Raw genomic sequence first — 25,139 nt, forward strand, 5'->3', positions numbered from 1 at the left:
ACAATGGTACTAAAAGCCTCTGTCTCTAGTCTGTGGCACCCCAGGTGTGTCAGCCTCCTTTGCCGAGACCCCCAGTGGCAACCGTGGATTTTCTCCTCTCTGGTGTGTTCTGGACGCCAGTGAGTCTGACAGCTGTGGCCTGGCTTGTGGTGCTGCTGACTGCATGTGTGTGACAAGCTTCTGGATCCCCTGCTGGGGGTTACAGTGTCCTGAGCCTGGGCACCCACCTTCCCTTCCCCAGATGCCATGCAACACCTCCCCATATGTGCCAGGTGAGCCTGGTGTTGGAATTTGTGTTGAGTCTCTTCCCTTACTGACAGCTGTGTGCCATGTGACCCCGATAGCGGCTCCTGCTCCCTCTGCCATTCTCAGTGCCTGCCCTCCCGGCAGCTGTTGCTTCCTGGATTCGGAAGGACATCCTCTTCCCCAAGATAGAGCCACAGGACACACCGTGTACCCCCTCTAGAGCACTGCAATGGAAGCAGAGCCGCCTGGCCCCTTCAGACCCTGCCCTTCCTGCTGCTGGCCTTCTGCCTTCTGTGAGGCGCACCCTTGGTTTTGGGCAGACAGACCCTCTCTGTTTGGGGAGGATCAGGATTGTAATGTGGTAGCATCTCCTAGATTTTGGTTTGGTTGGAACTTTCGGAGTCTTAGGTGGCATCCTCAGGTGGAAGATGGTGGCCTGGCGCTGTCAGGGAGGGGAAGGACAGAATGGGAGGGGTGGAGGCCTTGTTCTTCAGCTACACTGGTTGAGAAGTCCAAGGCCTACACACAAAAGAATCCTGTCGAGCTCCCCCATGCTCTTGGTGAGAGGGGGTTTCTAGGAGGTGTTCAGGTGCATCAGAGGGCTGGAGGGGGTATCCCAGCAGATGGCTCTGTACCCCTGGTGCCTTTTCCCCTGGCCCTGTCATCTGGGACTTTTTTCTTCTTTCAGTTTTAAGTAAATATTTCCAAAGCCTTGTGTGCGGTGTGGTTTGTGTCTTTGGGGGTCTCTTCGGGTGGACGACAATGCCTGGGGGTGCACAGGCTGCCAGCCTGGCAGTGCAGACAGTGAGGTGCTCCTTGGAGCCTGTAGGGCCCGAGGGAACAGGAGCCATAGCATGTCTCCACAGGTTGAGTCTCGGTGCTCTTTCCCCACCACTTGTGCCATGTCTACTTTGGGCTTTTTGATGGTTAACTGAAGATACATCTCCTGGGCTTTTGTCTAGACTGGCTTTGAACCTTTATCCTCAGATCTCAGCCAGGATTACAGGTGTGCCAGATGAAAAATGATGTTTTTTGTTTGTTTGTCTTGGATGGGGCTTGGACTATGGGCCTGGGTGTTGTCCCTGAGCTCTTCAGCTCAAGGTTAGCATTCTACCACTTGAAGCCACAGCACCACTTCTGGTTTTCTGTTGGTTTATTGGAGATAAGAGTTCCACAGACTTTCATGCCATGATCCTCAGATCTCAGCCTCCTGAGAATGCTAGGATTGCAGGTGAGAGCCCCCGGTGCCCAGCTGCAGATGTCTGAACAGCAGACAGTGGGTGGTGCACTTGCTGTCCAGCCTCAGTGTCCCTCTAGGAGGTGGGCCTTGGGATTCCTTTCTATCCATGTTCACCTGTACAGGGAGGGCAGACAAAAGTGCTGTCCTCTAGAGGCTGGGCTTGGACTCTGCCTCTGCCTGCAAAGTGAAGGGACACAACCATTCTCTGTCAGTCTCCCCACCCCCACCTCCCCATGGCAACCATGTAGCTCCTTGTCCTTGAGGGTTCCCTGGGAGAGTGATCCCCATTTTCCCAGAGGCTGGGTGCTCAGAACCCGTGTCCCTCCTTGGAGTTTGACCTCTAGTGGGGACTCAAGGTAACTGCAGTGACTCCAGCCAGGGATGTGAAGAACAAGAAGCCATTTCCCCCTTTTATACACACACACACACACACACACACAAATTTGGTGGGAGCTGTGCAGGACCTTGAGCATGCCAGGGCTTATATTGCTAGACTAGAATTCTAACATGTGGGCCATTGCTCCACTTTCTGTTATTTTGAGGCAGGCTCTTGAGTTTGCCTCTTCCTTGTGCTTCCCAATCTGGAGGTAACAAGCCTTTGCCACTGCAGCCTTCGAGTGACAGTGCCTTGTGAATTTTCAGGCTCAGCTGGTCACAAGCCATAATCTTCCCTCTCTGCCTCTGCCCCCCTACACACAGTTTTCTCCTACTGCCATGGGTGGGAGGGTCCCATGGGTGCCACTGGTATTGTGTCGGTGGCTGGACACGTGAAAAGCTGTTGAAGGTGGTCCTCGTGCTGTCCCTGTGCAGCAGTGGGGTCCACGGGCTGTCCTGGCCCTGGGAGGTGACAGGAGGACTTGGACCAGCTGGGAGGAAGTACAAACCGGGCAGGGGAAAAGGCACAAGAGAGGATGAGCCCCACACTGGCACGGGGCTGGACTGAGCAGTGGACTTGAGTGACTCCATGGTGAGTGTGGACCCTCTAGAGGGCTCAACGTCTTTCACCTCGGCGAGGTCCCAGTAGGCTGAGTCCGGCAGCTGCTAAGAGCCCCAAGCAGGCCGGCCCTGGTGCCTCAGCTGTGAGGCCCAGAGGTTACAGGAGGCAGGCTTGTGCCTGCTGCCCCTCACTGCCACCTGTCTTCCTTCACCTCTAACATGGGTCCTGCTCCTGGCAGCAAGCATTTGTGGCCCTTGGAGGGCTCACCAGCCATGTCTCCATGAGAGGTTAAGACCGGAGGTGGTGAGGCAGCCTGGGGCATGGGGAAAGAGACTTGGCTGGGGAATGGCCAGGCACCGTGCCTGGGCTGAGAAATGCGGACAGGGATGTGCGTGTGTGAATTCACTCTTGTATGCCTCAACTGACCAGTGCCCTGTAAACTGTGGAAGCACTGTGGCTCAGCCATGGTACCACAAGGCCCTGAGCAGGTGCAGTGCAGAGGGGGAGAACTGAGGACATGGCTCTCCACCTGGAAGTCAGAGTGTGTGAGACTCGGAGTGTGGAGCAGTGGACGCCGTGGGGATGGAAGGGCTGAATACCTGATTCTTGTCCTGTCCTGTGCCGTTGGGCACAGGGACACTGCCTCAGCTTCTGTCTGCCTGTGGCCAAGCCCTGAGCCCCACTGTCCCGAGTGCAGGGGACGTTAGCTGGGGGTGCTGCTGTTCCCGCCTACGTGCCCAGATGGCAGAGAACCCATGGAGAGTGGCTGTGCTTTCTCAAGGCTCCCTGGCAGGCCCTGTAGTGGCCTTGGACTCAGGGAGGGCAGGGTAGCATCTCATCGCCATGGAGCTGCTCTGTCCCCAGCGTTCCGCAGTTCCATTAGAAGGGTACCACGGACACAGGGGACACGGTGGGGAGCTGGGTGGCCCCTTCTCTCAGGGCTTCCACAGGACGCTCCATCACCCAGTCCTCAGGGCAGTGGGCTGGGGGGTTGGGGTGCACTGGTGACAGAGGCATTGCCAAGTAGCCTTCTTCCAGCCTGGCTGTGTCCTTTCGTTCCTCTGATGACAGTAAGGATGACGGTGACCGCCTGTCCCCTGGCAGACGACAGGACAGTGGTGTGAAGGAAGTCCAGGTGCAGGTGTTTGAAGTCTCCCGAGAGAGAGCCGTGACGCCGCTGGTGGGAAGACATGCCAGTGACTCGGGGAGGAAAGGGTAAGGTCTAAGCTGGAGCTATCACGTATCACAGGACACCAAAGTCTAGGTAAAAGATGGGAGCCCTGTACCAAGGGGCACATCAGTGTCTAGGACACTGTCTCCATGTGCTGCAGGATGGAGCCTGACTCAGGAAATGTCTCCACCAAGGGAGACGACCACCTTCTTAGATTGTAAAAATTCACGTTTGGATTTGCTGTTTGTTTTGGGTTAGATCAGGCCAGGTTATCCTGGAATAATAAGCCAGCTTGAAAGTGGGACAAGGGAGTTGGGGTTCTTTCCTGGATTAGTGTACTGTGGGATCCAACTGGGAGAGCCATGCAGGAGCAGGGTGGGCAGGTCCCGGTGTCCCAGGCCCTCTGCTCTGGGTACAGTATCTCTTTTGAGCACTGCTGAGGGTAGCACTGAGAGAAGCCTCTCTCCTAAAGGACAGATCTCTTTTTCTTTGCTGTCACCAGCCTTTGGAGGCAGGGAGGAGTGTTGTTTGGGTCACAAGTCTGTGTCATGATGGTTTTACTCTTCTGCCTCTGTCCTGCTGGGCCTACATTCTCATTTGCCTTGGCTTAGGCAGCAAGTTCACTTTAGATTTTACATATAGTGCTAGTTTGCCAATAGGGTTATATCGACTGCATCAACAGTATAGCCCAGTTCCAGCTGTCACCGTCCTCAGCCAACCTGGCTTCCTTGGTCCTTTTCATTTTAGCCATTCTTGGGAAGTGGGGGCAGTGGGTAACTATTCTTTATATGAGGACATCCAGGTGATGAGAGCTGGAGGTACCGGGAGTGCATGGGGACTCAGGGAAAAGTGGCAAGAGCCAGAGAAGCCATACTCTCACAGACACACGGGGTCACAGCTGAAGTATGAGCATCATCAGATGGCGGCACTGCCCAGTGGTCTGGGTGCTGGCCAGGAGAGCTTGTGTATGTTATCGTGGCTGGAGGCCAGACCCTGCTCTGTGGTCACAGAGCCAAAGAGTATGACAGGGGCTGGGGTCATGCTGTCTTCCCTGTGTGTGTGTGTGTGTGTGTGTGTGTGTGTGTGTTGCACTGAGAGGCTCCCTATTGAGCAGGGGTTGAGGTTGATCCAAGATAATTTGGGCAAATATGGATTTTAGCCAGGAGTATTAGAATCAACGTGAAAAATCCCTGAAAAGTAGAGCTCGAACTTTTCCCGAGAAATAAAAAGTGGAGTTGGAGATAACTTTAGGAACGTTAACGGAGAGGCCTGAAGCACCGGGTTTCTACTTCAGCAAGTGGAGGTTGGAAGCCAAAGCCAGGCTGGGCGGGGGAACTCTTGGAGCCTCCAGTTAGCCAGCAGGAAAGCCAAAGCGGAGGTGTGGCTCGAGAGGTGGAGCACGGCGGAGCTCCCCGGAAGCTGTGGAGGACGAACCCTAAGACGTGTGGCTGGGGACGGGGCGGGGAGGACGGAGGGGAGACACGGCCCCAGGAGAAGTGCACTTTTCTTTAAACCAGGCCTGGCCGCCGCCCCCTTGAGCCACGGCACCATTCCCGGCCTGTTCTGTGTCCGTGGTACCGAGGACTCGAACCCGGGGCTTTGGAACCCAGGGCTCCGGGCACCTCGGCGAGCCCTGCCCCGGTGCAGGGCCCGGCTCCCGGCCCTGACCTGCGTCCCTGCAGCCCCTCTGGACATCACCTGCACAATGTCGGTCCGGGACGGCGCCGCGGCCGCCCCCACCTCTCTCTCTCCCCCGCAGGCCACCGCGACCCCGCCGGGGGCGCCCCTCCGCTGCACAGGCCCGAGCGCCGCAAGTGGTGAGTGGCGCGGCGTCGCCCCTGAGTCCGGGCCGCGGCAGGCTCGGCCGCCTGCGAGAGGGCGGGCGGTGGGCGGGCGTCCCACGCTAGGGGCCAATCGGCCGCCAGCACCGCGCACGTCCCTACACGGCCCCGCCTGATAGGCTGGGCGGGGGCCAATCCGCGAGGCGCGCGGGCGCGGGAAGCTGTTGGAGGCCGCCGCGGTGCACGCCGGGACGGGGCCGGCCGGCGCCATGCCCGCGAGGACCGCGCTCGTTCCTACCGTCGCCCTGCCGCCCCCAAGCCGCACCGGGGGAGCATGACCTGTCCCCGGAGTGCACGGTGACCGGCGAGGGCCATGGCAGGCCCACGCGGGAGACTCGAGCGCGCCCCTCGTGTGGCGAGCCCCGGTAGCGCCGCCGGCCGGCCGGCGGGGAGCTCGCTCGGGGCCTCCCTGGAGATGTCAGGAGGAGGCCCGCAGGCACGGAGGGAGCCAGGTACCCGGCCCCGGACGCCCCTCCCACGCCGCGGCCGGGCGGGGTGGGGGAGCCCGGTGTCGAGGCGGCAGCCTCGGGGGCCTGGGAGGCCTGGGTGACCCCCGGTGACCCCCGGGTGACCCCCAGGCCCGGGTGTCCCTGTCCCCCCACCCCCCGGGGGAGCATCCGGGGTGTCCTGTCCGGGAAGGGTCCCTGAGCTGTCGGTTGGCTGTTTGGGTCGAGGCCGGACACCTCCTCCTCTTCTGACTTGGTGGTGTTAATGGGAGAGAAAGTCTCAGCCTCGTCTGCTTGAGCGGTCCTGGAGCTGTGATCCTCGGATCTCGGCCCTGGCCTACCCTCCCAGTGTGGCAGGACTTGTCTTCGTTATGCCATAGGTTTATGGATGTCTAATAAGGCAGCATTATATGTGAGTGCTTGATAGGCATGTGTGCGTGCCTGTGCGCGGCAGGGACTGGAGAGGGGCCTCACAGGTGCTAGGCAGACACTGCCTCTAATCCACGCCTCCAGTCCTAGACACACATAGGGATTTTGTTTTTGTTTTTGTTTTGGCCAGTCCTGGGCTAGAACTCAGGGCCTAGGTACTCAAGGCTAGCATTCTACCACGTGAGCCACAGCACCACTTCTGTATATGTGGTACTGAGGAATCAAACCCAGGGCTTTGTGCATGCTACACAAGCACTCTACCTCTAGGTCATGCTCCCAACCCCACAGATATGTTTTTTTGAGGTAAGGTTTCGCTTCTAGTCTAGACTTCCACCTTTTAAGGGCTCCTGTAGTAGTATTACAGATGTACATCACTATGTTAAAGAGGAAGTCTCATGAACTTTTATGCACAGAATGGCCTTGAACCACGGCCCTTCCCATCATAGCTTCCAAAGTAGGGAGGTTTACAGGTGTGAACCACCAATGGCCAGTAGCAACCACAGGTCCTAGAAAGTTCTCTGTAGATTGTATCTCCACCAGATCAAGTGTAAACTGAACCTGGAGTGCACCAAACCCAGTGGATGTGGAACACAGTGTTTCACAACAGGCCCCCACTGCCCTGTCCCATCCTGGCTTTCCCTGGCTCCAAAGCTGGCCCTTCTGCCCCTGGGCTTCAGTGTTGACCTTTCCAATCAAGCTGGCCCCAGTCCTCACCTTGCCTCAGTCCTCACCTAATTCTCTGCCCTTTGCACAGAAAATTCTAAGCCTCCCTGTTGTTTTCTAGGAAGAGCACATTTCAAACCTTTGGGAAAGAAGTGTGCCTCACGGGTAATTCGGTAAGCAAGCCCTGAGTCATGTGTCCCAACCCTGAGGGTGGCCAGAGGTGGATGGGCTCCCAAGCCTGTGCCCTATGAGACCCAGATAGGAAGGCTTGTGGTCACAGGCCACCACGGAGCCCCAAACCTCTCTGAAGGGCCAGCCCATCCCCTGGGTCCTCACAAATCCACATTGAGTCTAGGCACCTGGGAGAGCCAACATGGCTCCAGTGACCTGCTCCAGGCATCAGCATCTTCACCTGCCCTAGTAGTGACAAAGCAGGGCCCAGAGCACTTTGGTTGAGGGTCCCTTGTACCTGTAGAATGGGTTGAACTCTGCCATTGTTTGGAGACTTGTGTATGGTGAGGGGGTGAGAAATGGTTGAGACTCCCTCCACACCTGTCGTGCAGGCTCTGGAGCCTCCCTCTAAGGGACTTTGAACCTGACCAGGAGTGATGGAGCCTGTGTCTGTCTGATCTGTAGGAGGAGCTGGGCACTGCTGTTCAAGTACTGGCTCAGTGTACATGCTGCACCATGCTGACTTGTCCTTTCTGGATTTTTCTTAGCTATGCCCCAGCATGCAGACCATTCTCAAAGAGTGCATCTGCTGTGAGTGCCACATCAAATTCGGGGGCCACCTGCCTGTGCCCAGGGCTGAGGCAGCACTACCCTACTGGGTCCCCCTGTCCCTGAGGCCCCGGAAGCAGGTAGGTGACTTGCCCAGGCTTGTCATGTAGGGTGGGTGTCAGGAGACCCAGTACCTCCCCAGATTCCAGCCTAAATGAATGAAATTTAAAACATTTGAGGGAGAGTGTTTTTTTTTTTTTTTTTTTGGTTGGTCGTGGGGCTTGAACTCTGCGCCTTAACTCTGTTCCTGAGCTCTTCAGCTCAAGGCTACTGCCCTACCCCTTGAGCCACAGCGCCACTTTTGGTTTTCTGGTGGTTAATTGGAGATGAGAGTCTTCATGAACTTTAGTGCCTGGGCTGGCTTTGGACTGTGATCCTCAGATCTTAGCCTCCTGAGTAGCTAGGCTTGCAGGCGTGAGCCACCGCACCTGGTTTGAGAGCATGTTTTAAAACCGATTTTTAAAGAATAAGCTTGTGAAAGCATGATGGACGCAGGACAAGCTGCACATATGTGAGGTGTGTGGCCTGCTCAGTCCTGCCACACTTTATCTCCAGTGACACTTAAGTGAGATGCCCAGTGTGTGTGCATGTGCACACATACAGCTTGGAAAACTTCCTTGTGGGAGCTTGTGCTTGGCCTGCCTTCCACACCTTGATGCCCCCAGGCAGCTGTTCGTCTGCTTTGAGATTTATCCATATTGTGTGTGCAAACATAATTTTTTCTTTTCTTTTTTTTAACCAGTAGTGCTGGGGTTGGAACTCAGGGCCTCCCACTTACTAGCAGGCAGGCACCCTACTACTTGCACCTCATCTTCAGCCCTTTTCGCTTTGATTGTTTTTGAGGTAGTGTCTTGATTATTGCCGGGTCAGCCTGGACTGTGTTCCTCTTATCTATGTTTCTTCCAGAGCTGGATGGTAGGCACATGCCACCACACTCCACTTCTTAGTGATTGAGATTGGGCGCTGAGAACTATTTTTCTGGGCTGGCCTGGAGTTCACATCCTCCTGATCTCAGCCCCCTGAGGCGTTAGGATTGCAGCATGAACTACCTGCCAAGCTAGTCCTTCATTTCCCATTTGAGTAGCATTTTGTCATAGAATTAGACTGCAGCTTATCTGATCCATGGAGAGAGACAGTTTGCACTGTTATTGTCCTGTGCTGGGACTCTTGGTGTGCTGCTCTGTGAAGGACACCTGCCTTGTCTTGAGTGATACCTCGGAGTGGAGTTGCTGGGCTTTGCTGTCAGCGCGTGCTTCACACTAGTCATTCCTGTTTACCTTCCTGTCAGCAGTTTATAAGTGTCCGCCTCCTTCCTGCCTCTCCTGGGTCTGCTGGGGTTTCTGTCTGTAACCTTGGTAACAGATGCGCACCTCCTGTGGTTCTGATGTGTGTTTCTGCAGTTACCATGGCATCGAGGCATCCAGGATGTGGCCATGTGCTTTTTTTTTTTTTTTTCATGTCAGCGTGAAGTGTTTTGCCCATGTCAAAAGCTGGGTTTTGAGAGCTCTTTTTGTATTGTGCACACAGGTCCTGTTTTAGAAGTTCATCTTGTAAACATCTGTCCATGTTAGTGGCTTGGCTTGCTGTTTGCTTACCAGAATCTTTTAAAAGAGAGAGGTGTCCAGTTTTGATGAAGCAGTTTAGCAGTTTGGTCCTTTCTGTACCTTGCTTAGCTGTGCCCATCAGATCCCTTGGGATCTGGTTGAGGGTCTGAGGCGTCTCCATATGGACATCCTCAGCCTGCCCTCAGTGATGCTGACTTAATGCCCACATCCTCAGGGTCGCCCTCAGGCGAGGCTGCTCTCCTGCCCTCTGCACCCTGCTGGACCTCCTGCCTGGCTTCGTACCCCTTTGTGGGTCTGGAATGCCCCCTCCGCTTGTTCTTTCTCTCCCATTGGCCAGTGCCGGGTGATGGACAGCTGTGGACAGGAGGGCTCTGGGCTCGCCTCCCACAGTGGCTGCTCTGAACAGTGGGTCATCGAGCGCTGCGGCCATGGTGGGCCTGGCCAGCGTGGCTCCACATTCCAGAGAATGTGAGGGGTGCTCCGCCCCGGAGTCCCTCCCCGAGGTGCTCAGTGCCCCTCTCGTCCCATGCAAGAGTCTTGCCAGGAGTGCACCATGGATCTTGTGTCAGAATGCCAGCACAGCTCTTCCCAGCTGTACACTCAGGCAGGGAGGCTGTGTGCCCGAGGACTGCAGCTGGAGGCCTGAGCCAGTTCTCCTGTCCCTGCAGATGGGGTGGTGTCCACTGGGGTCCACCCCTGGGGAGGGTGTGCTTTTCCGCCTTGGGAGGTTGGACATGTCTGTAGGAGGGGCAGAGGGACCTGGCAGGCCCTGAGGCTCAGACTGATGGGGTAGTGTGGGTCAGTTCCCCTCCCTTCTGAATCTTCTCTTCCCTTCTTCTGGTAGATCCCAAAGATGGTGAGGCTCTGTGTCCCCAGGGCTGTCAGGACATGCCCCTGCCCATGCCACAGCTTCGGGGGCCGCCTCCCCACACCTCGGGTTCAGGCTGTGATGCCCTACTGGGTACCCCGGGGGCTGAGGTCACGGAATAAGGTAAGGTGGTGGCTTGCAGGACAGTGAGGGCTGAACAGGGCCTGGAAACTTCCCTTACAAGGCCAGGGCCCCTGGCAGCTGTGACCAGGCCAGGTGGGAGGCGGTGAGAGGCAGGGGCCTCTTTCTCTGGGAAGGGTCCTCCCTCCTCCTCCCTCCCCCCTCTTCAATGCCTCATTCTTCCCCTTCCTCCTTTACCTTGCCCTTCCCTGTGCCCCCTGTTCCTGCCCAAGGACCTGCAGCAGTTGCAGGAGGGGCCATCGCTCAGATTTTCTGTTCTCTAACTCTGGTTCTATTCGGCCACCCTCATAAGCTAGAGCCAGAACCTGCCAGCCCAGCCTTGCCCAGCCCTCCCCAGCTCTGAGGGCCTGCAGTGTCCTGCCCTTCCTTTCTCTTCCCTGACTCCACTTGCTGGTTTGTCCTCAACTTTCCCCATATGAAGACCTCTGGCCACCCCCTTTCCAGAGGCCCCCAGTGCAGAGCACCTGGCCTCTGGTGGACACAGATTCCCTGCTTGACAGCGGTGGGTATTTTTGTCTTACAGATAGTGAAGAGGCAGTGGAGTTTTAAAGGCATGAAAGGTGAGGGCATCCCCTGCCCCTGCCCAGGGAGTTGTGGGCCCCAGGAACACTGTGGTGTGGGGTGACAGGAAGGCCCCACCCACCCACGCCTGGCCCCGCCCCTGGCAGGCCCTGCCAGTGCCTCAGGAAGCCACACCCCAGGCAATCAATGAGATTGGTGTGCTCTGTGTAGGCACTTAGCTTCCTGAATTCATGGTGTGTGCGTGTGTTTATCTCGCTGTCTGCCTTTGTGTGCTGTGACTTCATCCATTGCCCACATCCGTCCGATGTGTGGACACTTAATACAGCCAAGGCACATTCACTCAACACAGTGTCTGTGTGCGTATTGGAAACGATGTCATGCATTCATAGGCTGTGACTTTGGGCAGACACAGTGTGTACTACAGGCACAGGTCACACTTTTTCTTTTGGCCATTCCTGGGGCTTGAGCTCAGGGCCTGAGCCCTGTCCTTGGACTTTCTCAAGGGTAGAGCTCTACCACTTCAGCCACAGCACCCCTTCCAGCTTTTTCTATGTATGTGGTACTAAGAAGTCGAACCTGGGTCTTTGTGCATGCTAGGCAAGCACTCTACCATTAGGCCACACTCCCGGCCCACAGATCACTCTTATACATGCCACAAGTGTCCTCACACATTGGTGGCAGGACAGACATGGTCTCATCTCACCCCCATGGCCCTCAGGCACCCATGTTCTTCTCCTGTTCAACTTCCCGCCTGTGCAGTGAGTGCTTGGACTTGCTCTTGAAGGTGATTTCCAACTGAGGGCAATGTGTCTGGGTTCTAGGCTGGCACCATGTTCTGCCCATGTGTGCACTGTGCCACCTCTGCACAGCACAGACAGTCCTCTGTAATGGCGCTGGTGTTCTGTGAAAGGTTGGTGATTTAGGCAGCACTCCCCGAGGTCTGGAGAAGGGAAGCCCCCAGAGTGCATTGTCAGTGGTGCAGACGGAAGCCAGTCCAGGTTGTAGGAATGCGAGTTGTCAGATTTTAGGGCCTGCTCCTCTGGCAGGGGAGCTCTGCGCATGCTCTGCGCAGCTGCGTGGGCCTTTCCCTGCGAGTTGTAAAGCTAGCTCGTGTCTTTTGGAAGGAGAATGGACACAAGTGGGGTGTGCTTGAAATGCGGCATCTGCTCCTGGGGGATGGAGCCCTGAGCCCCAGAGGAATGCACCCCAGATGGACAAGTTGAGGAGTGCCCCAAGACACAGCTCCTGGGGAACCCTCACGTGGGACTCCGTTCCTGTATGTTGAAACACCAGAACCCTGTTTGGCATAGAGGGAGGCTGGCTGGAGGTGAGTTCAAGGTGGCCAGGAGGGGAGGGATCCAGGGAAGAGAGGCCCAGGGCCTTGACGATAGGAAGGTTTGCAAGGACAAAGCAGAAAGTTCATATGTTGGGTCAAGGAGCAGGTGAAGACCAGAGGTTGTCCTATTTGGAAACTTCTCCAGGAGTACGTGACTTTATCTACAAGCCAAGCAATCCTACATTTATCTTTATCCCTTGACTTGGAGTACTTTGTGTCCTAAGGAAAGCTAAATGGGCACACATGATAGTGTGAGATCCCTCCGTGGAGAGATGGAGAGGCTCGCCGTATCCAGGTAACTGGCTGGGTATGGTGATTCACAGCCGAAATCCCAGCTGCAGAGGAAGCAGCTGAGAACGGTTGTTGGAGGCTGGCTGCACATGAGAAGTAAGCGAAAGCTGATAGCGCTAAGGACGTGGCTCAAGTGGTGAAGCATTTGCCTAACTGACAGGTACAAGGCTTTGAGTTCAAATTCTAGAACTGCCAAAAAAAAAAGTGAACACTTGCTTTATTGTTGAATTACATGTATCAGCTAAGGTTTTAAAAAACTAGTGTTAATTTTAACTTGAATCTTTGCTTTGTAGGTTGGGTGATTCTCCCCCCCCCCCTTTTTTTTGTTAGTTGTGGGGCGTGAAGTTTGTGAGCTCTTCTGTTCAAGGCTAGTCCTACACCACTTGAGAGCCACAGCTCCTCGTCTGGCTTCTAGTTAGTTAATTGGAGAGAAGAATCTTACAGACTGTCCTGCCCTGGCGGGCGAGCTTTTAACCTTGATGCTCAGATCTCAGGCTCCTAAATAGCTAGATGATAGATGTGAGCCACTGGTGTCTGGTTTTGGTTTTCTTTTTGCGATGGGCTCATGAGGTCTTGTTTAGGCAGTTCTCCAACTCTTGGGGTCAAGAAGTCACCCATCTTCTCCTCAGAGGCTTAGGTGAGGAGACAGGCAACGTGAGATGAGTCTCACTGATTCACTCACTTTTACCTAGTTTCAAGTACATAGTGAAGCACGAGGCATTTCCTTTGGCTGATTTGTGTGTTGTTGACTTTTTTTAATTGTGTAAAGGTGATGCACAGTGGGTCCAGTTGCACAAGTTAGATAATGAGTACATTCCTCCTTGGACTGATTTCCGTTGTAAAGACACTTTTGTTGGATCTGTTTCATTTTGTGATGGTGCTAGGCAGGTGCTCTCCCACTTGAGCCACCACCAGCCCTGTTCCGTGAGCACCTCTTTCAGGTAGGTTGTGGGACTGGCTGCTGTGATCTACCTGTGTGCTGGCTCGTGTTTGTCAGGGATGGAAACCCAGCCGCATGTCCTCACGCTCACAGTCTCTACTTGGTGTGTTCTCATGGTAGACTGCTCAGATTCTTAGGCTAGACCATTGCACACAGGAGGAGATGCAGGCTCTGCTGTAACTTTTGGGGCCATGTCTGTGTGCTCCCCTGTAGAGTGGAATGCCTCCCCTGTGCTCTCACTGGCTCAAAGCTGAGCTGATTTACACTTGCACAGGGTCTCCCCACAGGGATCCAGTGATCCATTCTGCTTTCATCCGATTTCCACTTACCCTGACTCCTTCTCAAAAATGAAACCAAACCAAAGCCAGTGGATCTGTCAGTCCCTCTCAGCTGGATTTCATGTCCCCCAGAACAGCTCAGAGTGTTACTCTGCTCACCGTGGCACACCACCACCAAGGACATGACAAGCCAGCTGCACTCACTCCGTCTTGTCCCCCATGGGCCCAGTGTCCCCGAGCCCTACAGGCCTGGCCTGGGCTGCATCTTGCCCTGTCCTCATGCCCCTTCCTGCCCCTAGAGCGCCGTTTGCTGGAGTCCTCTCGGCACAAGCGCTGGCGGATCTGCGGAGACAGGCGCCTCCTGCTCAAGTGGCAGCATCTCCAGGCCCTTCACCAGGACAAGCCGCTGGCCCTAAGGAGGGTGGCCAGCCCCCCAACCCCGCCTCCACCCCTTAGCCTCAGCTTCCTGACCTTCCTGCAGGCCCTCCTGAGGGCCCTAGTGGCTATTCGGTGAGCACAGGACCTTGTTGCTGACACCTGGCCGTTGGCCTCTGAAAAGCAGGCATAGCAGCACCTGCTTCTGGCTCTGGCCCCTCTCCAGAGCCCCTGGTCATTCCTCCTCACCTAGCTACATCCTCTCATAAAGCCTGCAGGAGGGGCATGCTGGCTACAGTGTCTGCCTCCCGGGGCAGAGGTGTGGCACAGCCAGCTGCTGAAGAGAGCTCCTCTCTGGCTGGGTTGTGCGGCATGTCCAGCTAGGTCCCTCAAGCCAACCACCAGTGTGTCTTGGACCTGGCAGGCGCAGGGAGGGAGAGCCAGCTTGGCCCTCTCCTGGGCGCTAGGGACGGGTGGGATAGGATGGAGGAGCTCCTGCTTCTGGGGCAGAGCTGCTGCAGCCTCCACTCCTTCCCTCTCTTCCACAGCCTGCCTGCAGGGCTCTCCTCCCCCACTGGAGTGAAGCTGATGACCACAGTGCTTGAGTGGTGCACTGTCCCCTGCCCCCCCCCCCCCCCGCTCTCCCCCTTCCCCCCCACCCCGCTGGGAAGTGATGCAGCCCACCCTGGCTCTGGCTGCCCCCGCCCCCGCCCCCTAGGTCTTCTGAGTCCCAGAGTGCACTGGGCGACCTGACACCCTCGGGTGCCCCAGGGTCCCCTCTCCGTCTGGGACATTCCTAGTGCTAGCTTTTTCTTTGCTTTCTAGCCAGTTGTTTTGGGTTTGAAGTGGCGTCTTCAGCAGAGAACACCAGAGAGCACGTTAGTCACCACCAAGATCATCAGGACAGTCCCCAGAGCAGGAGGGCCGGCAGGCCCGCCATTCCCTGGGACACAGTTCACTCGAGACCCCTGCCCTCCTTGGCACGACTCCTGCTCGCTGCCAGGTTGGGGTGACTTCAGATGAGATTTGGTTATGAATGCAGTTAATAAATATTATTCGTGAAACTCCAAACAGGCCACCTTTAAAAAATGACATTTCTTTTTTGAAGGAGGGAGTTGATAGCGCTGGAGAAGGAGGCTCTCCTCCACCACTGTGGATCTGTGACCTTCACGCAGCCAGTGATGTGTGTTTAGTGTGTCACAACTGCCACCATACACACAAGCCGTCTGTATGGCAGACGTCTACTGAGCCGTCGTCCTCCCCCAGCCCCTGGACACCTTGGCTGGCTTTCCTTGCTGGATTTGCCTGCTGTGCACATTGTGGATGGCTGGGCCATGCTCTCTGTGGCCTTCTGTGACTGGCTTCTTTCCCTAATACTTTCAAGGTCCCCTCCACTGCAGGATGTACTGTCACCACTCCTGTATGGGAGCAGCTTGTCCTTTCACTCCCTGTATCGGTAGAACCACTGCAGTTCTATAAAACACCAGTAGTGTGGAGGATGGAATGGAGGCCTTGCACATGCTAGGCAGGGACTCCACCACAGCCACATCGTCACAGCAGGCGGGTAGGGGTGGTGGTTGAGAGAGGAAGGAGCGTTTGGCGTGGCATCTTGACTCTACGCGTGTGGAGTCCCGGGGAAGCAGCTTTGGATTGGTCCATGCGGTGATGATGTTCTATCTGAAGCCCAGGTGGAGCAGATAGGACCCAGAGCTGGCGTGCCTCTGCCCTCAGGCATCTTCACAGGGAAGCGGTGTTAGGTGCCACAAGAGGGTGCTGTGCCCTCTTGTCTGGAGTAGCAGGTGTGTTACAACCACGAGAGATGTTCTTCTGTTGTCCATAGCAACTCAAGGCAGCGAGTCCCCAAAGCACCTGCTCCCCTCTCCCCGCTCTCCTTTCAACATACCACACCCTCCTACCTACCTTCCCTCCCCCTCCTCACTTCTCAACCCTCCTCACCCCATCCACCCAGACCTCTTCACACACCTCCCACCAACCCACCCCATCCCCTTCCCCAAACACCCCACCCCCTGCCCTCCACCTCCCTCCCCACCTGCTCACTTCTCCACCCTCCCATCCATTCCCCCACCCTAGCCACTTCTCTTCCTGTCTCTCCTCCCCTACCACTGACTGAGCAGTGGGCTTGCAGGTAAGCACTGCTTGGGATTATCAACAGAGCTGCCTGAGGGAGGGGGCCACAGGTATCCTTGAAATGTGGCCACCGAGGACCTGCATTTAAGTGTGTGTGTGTGTGTGTGTGTGTGTTTAGAGTGTCAGATCAGCCAAAATGTCAGGCCATGCACATGCTGCTGCTTTTGATTCGTCCTTCCAAGCTGACTGACCCAAGGCTTTGTGGCTTTCTAAGCCTGGTTTTCCCAGGTAAGATGGCTCTGGACATTGATCCAGGCTCAGGCCGTGCAGGACATATCTAGAGCGAGGCTTTTGCTTTTTTTTTTTTGGCCATGAGGATTGAATTCTGAGCCTGGGCACTGTCCCTGAGCTCTTCAGCTCAAGGCTAGCACTCTAGCACTTGAGTCACAGCACCACTTGGTTAATTGGCAATAAGTTCCACAGACTTTTGTGTCCAGCTGGCTTTGAACTACAATCCTCAGATCTCAGCCTCCTGAGTAACTAGGATTACAGGTGTGAGCCACTAACACCTGGCTGGAGCTAGTTTTTTAGGGAACTGTCAGCCTTTATTACATATAGAGTCCCAACCTCGGTCACTGGGCCCTACCAAAAGCTGTGCTGCTTTTGGCAGCAGTGGCCTCGCTGGGCTTTTGTGCAGTGTAGGGTGTTCAAGGGGCGTGTGAGTTCTTCCAGTATTTCCTTGGGCAAGAGAATCCCACACATGCTTTCTAAGAAAAAACCCATCACAGCAGGGGATCGCAGTCTTCTCTGACCTGAGGGCCTTCGTTGGGGCCCCCTTGCTGGAACAATCTCCACAGTTGAGCTTCCCTCAGATGATGCCTGGACAAGGCTGACCCACCTGGGTGTGGGTGAGCTTATTTCCTGCTCTGGGATTGGCTGGCCAGGCATTTGTGAGCTGCATGGTGGCTCTGGGATTGGCTGGCCGGGCTGCTGTGAGAAGCGTGGCTGCTCCGGCTTCCCCAGAAGTGCTGTGTGCAGCAGCTGGGAGCCTTCATCCCATGCTAGACAGGAGAGCAGAGGTGAATGGTAGCTTTCATGGTAGAAGGCAGCAGGAACGGAGGAGTTTCCCAGCAAAGTGGCTTGCTGGTGGAGGGTCTTTCAGTGTTGGCCTTGGGCCTTGGGCCTCATGCTTATGCACAGGGTTCCAGATGCTACTGCTTGACTTTAGGCCATGGCAAACAGACAGTGTACAGGCTTCAGAAAAATGGGAGGCAGAGAGCCATCGTTTAAACATAAATGGCTGCAATGTGTGAATGTTTTTTAAAATCTAATTTTTTTTTCTTTTGGTCAGGAAACTTGACAATGTTCTCTTTTCTTCTTCTCTTCCTTCGTCTTCCCCACTCCACTCCTCTTCTTCTTTCCCAACTTTTTTTTTTTTTTTGCCAGTCCTGGGGCTTGAAATCAGTGCCTGAGCACTGTCCTTGGGTATTTCTCAAGGTTAGCACTCTACCACTTGAGCCATAGCACCACTTCTGGCTTTTTCTATGTACATGGTACTGAGGAATCAAAGCTGGATTTCGTGCATGCTAGGCAAGCACTCTACCACAAGGCCAACTCCCAGCCCACCCCCCCTTTTTTTTAACTGTTAAAAATCTAACCAGGGCCTCATGCATGCCAGGCAGGTGCTCTGCCACTCACCACACCCACGTTGGCTGTTTTATTTTTCATTTCTCCTTGTCCAGTAACAGTCTTCACAAGTCAGAAGGGGGCCGGGTTCTGCCAACTGAGCGCATAAGCACTTGTTTCAGATTTCACAGCTGAGCAGTGGCCCATACCTATCCCACATCTAACAGGACCACACAGGCCCGGTCCACATAGTTTCCTCAAGGTCCTGCTTTACCCACATCGCGGAGCACCTGGTAATCCACGCTGGCTATGGCTCCCGTGGTTGCTGAGGCATCCAGGCCAGGAGTCTTGTGTCTCTCATGGCCTTGGGTGCCCTGATCTCTGTCACCCGTGTCCACCTACTGCACTAAATCATTAAGTGGGCCTGCACGTGCACATGTGAACAAATGAATCCCACACTGTTGTCCATGGTGCTGGCGTATTGAGATGCTGGGCTCTTGTGTGGCCGGTGGGGCGGATGTCTGCCTCTGAGGAGACAGTCTGGTGACAGTGCTGCAGGCCTGTGGATGGCCTCCTTGGCCACCTCTGTTCCCGTCCTGATGGGGGGCGGCTGGTGCCAGACTGGGGCACAGAAAACCCAAGGCAGGGCAGAAACGTTGGCAGACCTCCCAGCTGAACCTCGTCTTCTCATTGCTCTCATCTCCCCCTCCTTCAGAGAGTGGCCGTGGGGCCCCTGCAGATGCTGAGAGGTCAGCCCCACATCCAAAGCCACACGGGAAGCTTCTGGCACGTGCATGGTGGCCTCTCGCGTGTCCTCTGTGTGCCCAGTACCTCCTCACTGTTTCACGTGGAGGCGGCCAGGGGGTCTGGTGGCTCAGTAAGTTCAAGACTCTGCCATCAGTTGGTGATGGCTGCTGTGGGCGGGTGTCATGGAGACCCGGTGGCTCTGTGGTGGTTCTCACCATGCCTGGCTCATGCTGTTCTCTCTGGCGGTGCTCTCTTGGGGGGTCTGGAAGGCTCACTGGAGTGACGGGAAATGGCTCATTTCCCTCTGGCCATTTCCAGGGGAGACAGCCTTGTTTGCGGGCACCATTTTCATTTTAAAACAACAAACCTCAGGCCGATGCTGGAGCAGGGGAAGGTGCCGGCATTCCGGAGGAGGCCAAGTCTGGCATTCCAGAGTTGGGAGAATTTTGTTGTCTCAGCACCAGCCAAGCAAGTGTGTGCTTTTCAGCCTCAATCTTATCCAGCCCACAGCGCTGGGGGGAGTACGGGGGTGAGGGGGCTACAGGCGTCCTCTGCCAACATAGCCTGGGCATTGTGGGGAGAGGGGCTGTGGCTTGGGGTGCTTTGCCTGCCAGGGTCAGATGAAGAGTGACCATAAAGCACACTGCTTGCTGTGCCTCCCTGGCCTCGGTCTCTCCTCCACTGGGCAGCAGCACGCCCGCCCCTCCTTCCTCCTGGAAGGACACCAGTCCACCTTTTTAGAGTCAGCTATAGCAGTCGACATACTAAAGATGGGGGAAGATTTTACACCTGGCCACAGACATTACTGCTCTTCTCTGTTCCTGGGAATCATTCGCTTTTATGAGCTGGAGAGTCATGACTAAGCCTCTGAGGATCAGCTGGCAAGATGGCACCAAGAGGTGGTAACGTGTGGGCGTTGCCTCTTCCCAGCAGGTCTGGCTCTGAGAAGGCTGACAGACAGCTGTGCACTCAGCCTGCTCACAGGCCTGAGGCCTGTAGGGTGCCTGCCAGTCCTGAGGAGGGGAGGGGCAGTGGAGGACGGGAGCTGGCAGCTCTGGGGTGTGTGGGGCAGTGCCAGGCAGGGGCCTGGCCCCCTGAGGTGGATGAAGGAGAGACAGACATTGGTCAGGGTGGAGGCAGGAGCTCCCTGGGCCCTTTGTGAAGCTCGCCATGACACAGCCCCTCGCTGGGCCCAGCCGAGCCTGAGCTCCAGCATGCTCCGGCTGCCTGCTGAGATGAGAACCTGTGGAAAGTAAGCAGCGAGTGGTGCAGGTGGTTGCCTTGGAGGTTGCCGGTGGAGGACTGGGAGTAGGAACACGGGTGGGGGCCATCGGCCCAGCCTGGGGAGGTTGGCGGGAACAGTCGGTAGACCTCTGAGTGGCGCTGTTGGCCTGGCTGTGTCTGAGCAGGAGCACAAACACAGGTTACCAATGGGCCATTTGGGGAGCAGGGCCAGAGAGAAGGGCAGAGGCAGAAAGACCTGGTCTCTGGGGGAGGGGTTCTCCTGCCCCCAGTAGGGTGCCCGAGATCACACCACCGGAGGTCACAGATTCTAGATCCAGAGGGCTCGCGCTTGTCACTTGGATGCTGGGCTGGGTTGGGGTGGTAGTGGTGGTACATGGTCCCCACCTGGGACCTCTACATCATGGAACCTGCACTTCAGCTTTCAAACAAGGTTCAGAGGGCACACAGATGCCTTAGAGCCAGGCCTGCCAGCTACCCGGCCTGGGAGGCAGGGCTCCTTCCCTATCCTGCTCTCAGGGAGAACAGGATGATGGGTCAGGCCAGCGCCCTGTGAGGGTGCAGTGAGGTCATGCAAAGCAGAGAGCTCCGGCCTCCTCTGCTGGAGCTGGTGCCAACCATGCCAGGTGGCTGCATTGCAAGGGCCTCTGTCTGCGGTGAGTAATGGCTGCCTTCAGCACAGCGTGACTCTCCATCTACCCTAGGGGCAGCTCCATGGTCAAAAAGTCCCAAATTCAAACCATGATCGAGTTTCATTTCCATCTCACATTTCCATCTCAGCTCCAGTGTGTTCCCTCTCTCTACCTCAGTTCTCACCTGTAAGATGGAATAACGATTCCTATGCCATGGGTAGCTGTGGAAATGAAATGAATGAATTATGAAGTGTTTACAAAGGGCAGACAGGTGCCTGTGAGGTATTTGTGGAATAAAAACAAAGACCTCAGTGGTGGCCTCACACTAGCATGCTCCTGAGGTGTGCGTTCCTGGAGATGGGTCCTGAGCAGGGCCCTGAGCAGAGCTGCTCATCAGACCCTGTAGGCCAGTCCCTGTGTGCGGCTGCCACCCTCTGGGAGGCCTCCAAATTGGCATCAGTTCAGACCTGGCTGCAGAGTCCGCATCATTTAACCATCTGAGTCAGGAGCTCTCTTTCTCGTGGTGTTTGGCTTATGCTTCACTCATGGGCATGGAATGGTGGTGACATTAATTTCAGGGGAGCTTTAATGATGCTTGTGTTTGGGGAAGTTCCCAGCTCCTAACCCTGAGGTGCCAGAGCTGTTTGGGGCCATGTGAAATGTTTCATGTCTCAGCAGGGGAAGAGGCATTTCACAGCCAAACTCATTCTGCTGGGGAATGTTTATCAGAGCCGCAAAAGGCAGGGATGTAGAGATTTCCAACACTACCCTAAAGGGAATTTGGTTTCTTACAACCAAAACTGTGATTTTATGACTTCATTTCCTAATCTGATCATCAGTCTACTCCCCCCCTCCTCCCCTTCCATGTATCAGCACACCTGTCCATCTACCCATCTGTCCATCCATCCATCCATCCATCATCCATGCATGCATCTGCCACCCATACAAATGTGTACTCATCTAGTTACTTAACCTGCCCTCCTCCTTTCCATTCATTTATCCATGTATCCATTCACCCATCCACCCATCCATTGATTCTTCACCTCCCTGTCTGACCACCTCATCCTTTGTCTACCATCTTAGTTAAGGAAGAGTACCTGTCCTTGCCTGTTGTACCACTGGAAAGGACAAGATTCCCTCCAGAGCCAGGCTGTCCTTGCCTATGGCTCACACATGCAGATTCAGTTTTGACCTGTCATCCATGTGGTGGCTGTGAGGCAGTGCACAGGCAGGATGTGTGCAGCCCCCTGGAGGATCCTCCCCCAACACTGCCTGCTTTCCTGACTTCTCTCTCCATCCTTGGGGGTGCTGTAGGCCAGGATGCAAAGGCTCACTCGGGGAGAAGCCAAAGGCCAGTATTTCCTACCTCTGGAAACAGTGAAAAGATGGAAAACAACAAAAAATTTTCACTTCATTCTATGGTTTTCCTATGAAAATAGTTCTTCCCTTTTCTCCTTACTGCATTGGTCTTGGGGATTCCAAGGCCCTCTTTTACTGCTGCTCTCCCAGGTGAGAGGAAGCTGGGTACGGCCGGGTCAGGCACAGACATCCCAGTCTTCCTTTTTAAGTGACATCTGAGGCCACCTGAGATGGCTTGCTAGGCAGACCTCCTGGCCTTGACCCTGCTGGGCGTCGGAGGCCTGAAGGCCCGGCTGCTACTGTGCTGAGGCAGTCTTTCCCGTCCCTGGGAGCTGCTCATGCCGGAGGTATCCGCCTGCCAGGGGACGTGCAGCCACTGAAAAGCTGTGCACACACATGGGCTATTCGGTCACAGTCCCGTCCTGCCAGGAGCTGCCGTGGGCTCAGTCCTGGCAGAGGCGGTCATGTGACAGTGTGCCGGGGAAGTGGGTCCCCTTGTGTCTCCATGGGTTCGGTCTCACCTGCCACTGCACCTCCGGTGTGGCCCTGGCTCCTCCCGAGTTCTTGCACCTCCAGTGTGGCCGTGGCTCCTCCCGAGTTCTTGCACCTCCGGTGTGGCCGTGGCTCCTCCTGAGTTCTTGCACCTCTTGTATGGCCGTGGCTCCTCCTGAGTTCTTGCCTAGTGAGGCCCCTCTTGCATGGCACCAGGCAGGAATCCTGTCCCTGCACATCACTCTCCACGGGTGTCAGACTCCACTGTCCTCCCAGCTGGATGGCTGTGCCTCAGTTTCCCTGTCTACACCATTTGTGCCCCGTCTTCCCCTCTTGGCTGCCCCTGGCCTTGGATTTGAAGTCACCAGGTTCGTGGCAATAGTCGCGTGTCAAGGCAGACTTCAGGCTTTCTTGGCTGTCTCACTGTGGTTGTGCAGTGTGCACTGTTGCTTTGGCTCAGCCAGGCTTCTCAGGGGCTCCTCAAGGGCACACAGAAGCGCCAATACCCACACCAGGGCGAGGGTGCGAGGCAGATGTGGGGAGACAAGCCCCCTTTCCAGAGCACTGACTTGTGGCCTCACGGTCCTTTGTAGGCAGGTTTGTTTTTGCTGACTGCTGTCACTAACTGAACCCCACCGAGTCTCCATCCATTTCCCAGGGAAATGGACGATGGCTGTTTCACAGGCCAGGACGGAAGCACATAAAGACAGTTGGCAGACCACAGCATGCTCGAGAGCCATGGAGGACGTCTGCCTTCCGGTTCTTTGGGTCCCCACTTGGGGAGAAACGCTGACTGAACGAATGGATGTCCGACCCTGAGCGGTTCACACATTCATTCAGCCCGTACTTACCAAGGGCTCTTTGTGTGTCGGGGTGGGCCGGCTGTCTGTGTGTGGCCTCACATGGCCTCTTGCTCACCCCACGAGGCAGCTGTTCTTGTTTTACAGATGTGGTCGGCTCTGTCACCTGCTATTTTTCTCATCTATTGAGCATCTGCTGGTCGTAAATGCCACGAGACTTTGCCATTATATTTGTGTTGGTGATATCTTGTCTGTCCTGGGCTTTACAGTCTTTGTCTTCAATGTGTCACTGTCTGGTTTCAAATCCTGTGTCACTTCAGCACCTGCACTGTGTCCCTAGGTCTTCCTCTGCTCTGGCCTTGTCAGGGCCCTTCATGTTACTTCCCCCCTGAGTCCCTCCATATTTCTGTGTGACTGAGAAGGTCTCTTGTCCTTAACCTTCATTTTAATGATTCTGCAAGTTCTTTTCTGTGTATAGAGCCAAATCTCTGCCTGGTCTCCTGTTCTTCCCATGCTCCTTTCCTCCTAAAAGCCTTCCTCTAATATTCTGTACTAGAAGTCTGTAATATTAATGTCCCTAGATTGACAGGCGTGACCACCGGGCCGGTGTGCCCGGCATGCTTTCATTTTATGAGAGATACTTCTTCCTGGGGCAGACTCACATGGATGGTTGTTTGTTTGTTTGTTTATGTCTTAGCACTTGATGGTTTGCAGCCATTTCTTAAAATCAGCACTCTACCACTAGAGCTATAACTCCAATTCAGTCTGCTGTCATTGTTTCCTTAGCTTCTCTGTCTTGAAGACTTTTCTCGGTATTTTCCAGTAGTTTGAGTATGAGATGCCTCTAAAAAGTCCTGCTGGGGGTTCTGTAAGTGTTTTGGATGTGTGACTTGAGATTTTTCACTAGTTTTGTGAAAATCTCCCATTATTTCTTCAAATATCACCTCTACTTTATGTCTCCCCGCTCCGCTTGGGGCTTTTAGTTACCCGTAGTTTATAGGGTGTGCTAGCTCCCCTTGCCGTGATGGGCACAGAGGGAATTTGCACGTGAAGGGTCTGTTTTGGCTCATGGTTCTCAGGGTTCCAGGGTTGGGGCAGGTGGCCTCTGCTGTGGGTCTCAGTCATAGGCTGGAGTGGAGCTAACTGCATCCTCCTGCTGGCCGAGTAGTGAGGAGAAAGGATGGACTTGGCCCGCAGCAGGGACCTTCCAGGAGGCCTCTCCACCAGAGGGCCGCAGCACCTCTGGGCCGGGCAGCCCGGGAGGGCCTTCCACACTCACTGATCCACCAGAGGGGGCCTAACGCCCCCCTCCTCCTGGTCATTGGCTCCCTCTCCTCCCTCTCCTGCTCCTGCTCTTGGATGTAGGTTTGTCTAATCAGCACGAGGCTTGGCTGGGACCCACAGTGGGATGCAGCACAGGAGATGGGCCGCGTCCAGAGCTCCTGCTCCGCTCCGTGATGCCTGGCCCGTGGCGCTTGCTGCGTTCCTGCTGGGACTTCACTTGCGTACTCCAGATTCACCTGATTTAGTGGGCCTGGATGTGCTGCCATATTGATGGGGTGACCCGACTGCATACATGAGGGCGTGGAGAAGGAAGCCCGTGCCCCCCCCCCCCGCCGTAGGCCCTGCTCATCACTTGGTTTCTGCCTCCGCCTCTGCCTGGTCTGGACCGTTTATCTAGACGTGCTCTGGCACTCAAGGGCTCCCGGGTTTGGGCTTGTCCATATGGTAATGTATGTCCGCCCTCCCTTCTCCTCACGGTGGGGTAGTGTTCCACTCCGAGTGCAGACTCCTTCGCATGGGTGCCGCTCCTTTGGCTGTGCTGTCTCCCTCCCTCCCTCCCCTGCACCCTTCCCTCGGGCTGGGCTGGCTGTCTGCAGCAGAGCATGACAGGGCATCCTCTGGTGTGCTGGCCAAGATGGGCTACCCTTGGAAACCCCAGAGGCTCCTGACCAGTGGCTGCACCTGAGCCACTAAGCAGGCCCTGCAGAGACCCCACTCCTTTCCGGTAGCCCTCCAGAACAGCTGTTGGCTTCCTGTCCTGACGAGAGGCCACGTCTGGAGGACAGTTCACAGGAGGACAG

General features: G+C 55.6%; 1 protein-coding gene across 3 annotated transcripts; it reads left to right on the plus strand.

Annotated features, from left to right (window-relative positions):
• The first annotated feature begins 3,307 nt into the window (after positions 1-3,307).
• Positions 3,308-15,140, plus strand: C24H16orf95 (chromosome 24 C16orf95 homolog). 3 transcript variants are annotated; one of them, XM_090357171.1, is made up of 8 exons: positions 3,308-3,638; positions 5,354-5,411; positions 7,095-7,146; positions 7,693-7,833; positions 10,163-10,309; positions 10,851-10,887; positions 13,994-14,204; positions 14,895-15,005. In XM_090357171.1, the coding sequence occupies exons 1-8, from the start codon at positions 3,614-3,616 to the stop codon at positions 14,911-14,913; spliced, it is 690 nt and encodes a 229-aa protein (XP_090213297.1). In that variant the 5' UTR covers positions 3,308-3,613; the 3' UTR covers positions 14,914-15,005. The 3 variants fall into 3 exon arrangements, with proteins under 3 accessions (XP_090213297.1, XP_090213298.1, XP_090213299.1); XM_090357172.1 differs by lacking the exon at positions 13,994-14,204 and having other exon boundaries at positions 14,895-15,140; XM_090357173.1 differs by lacking the exons at positions 10,851-10,887; positions 13,994-14,204 and having other exon boundaries at positions 14,895-15,140.
• Positions 15,141-25,139: the final 9,999 nt, after the last annotated feature.

The sequence above is a fragment of the Megascapheus bottae genome, chromosome 24 (assembly GCF_031878675.1).
Source record: "Megascapheus bottae isolate mThoBot1 chromosome 24, mThoBot2.hap1, whole genome shotgun sequence".
NCBI classification, from domain to species: domain Eukaryota; kingdom Metazoa; phylum Chordata; class Mammalia; order Rodentia; family Geomyidae; genus Megascapheus; species Megascapheus bottae.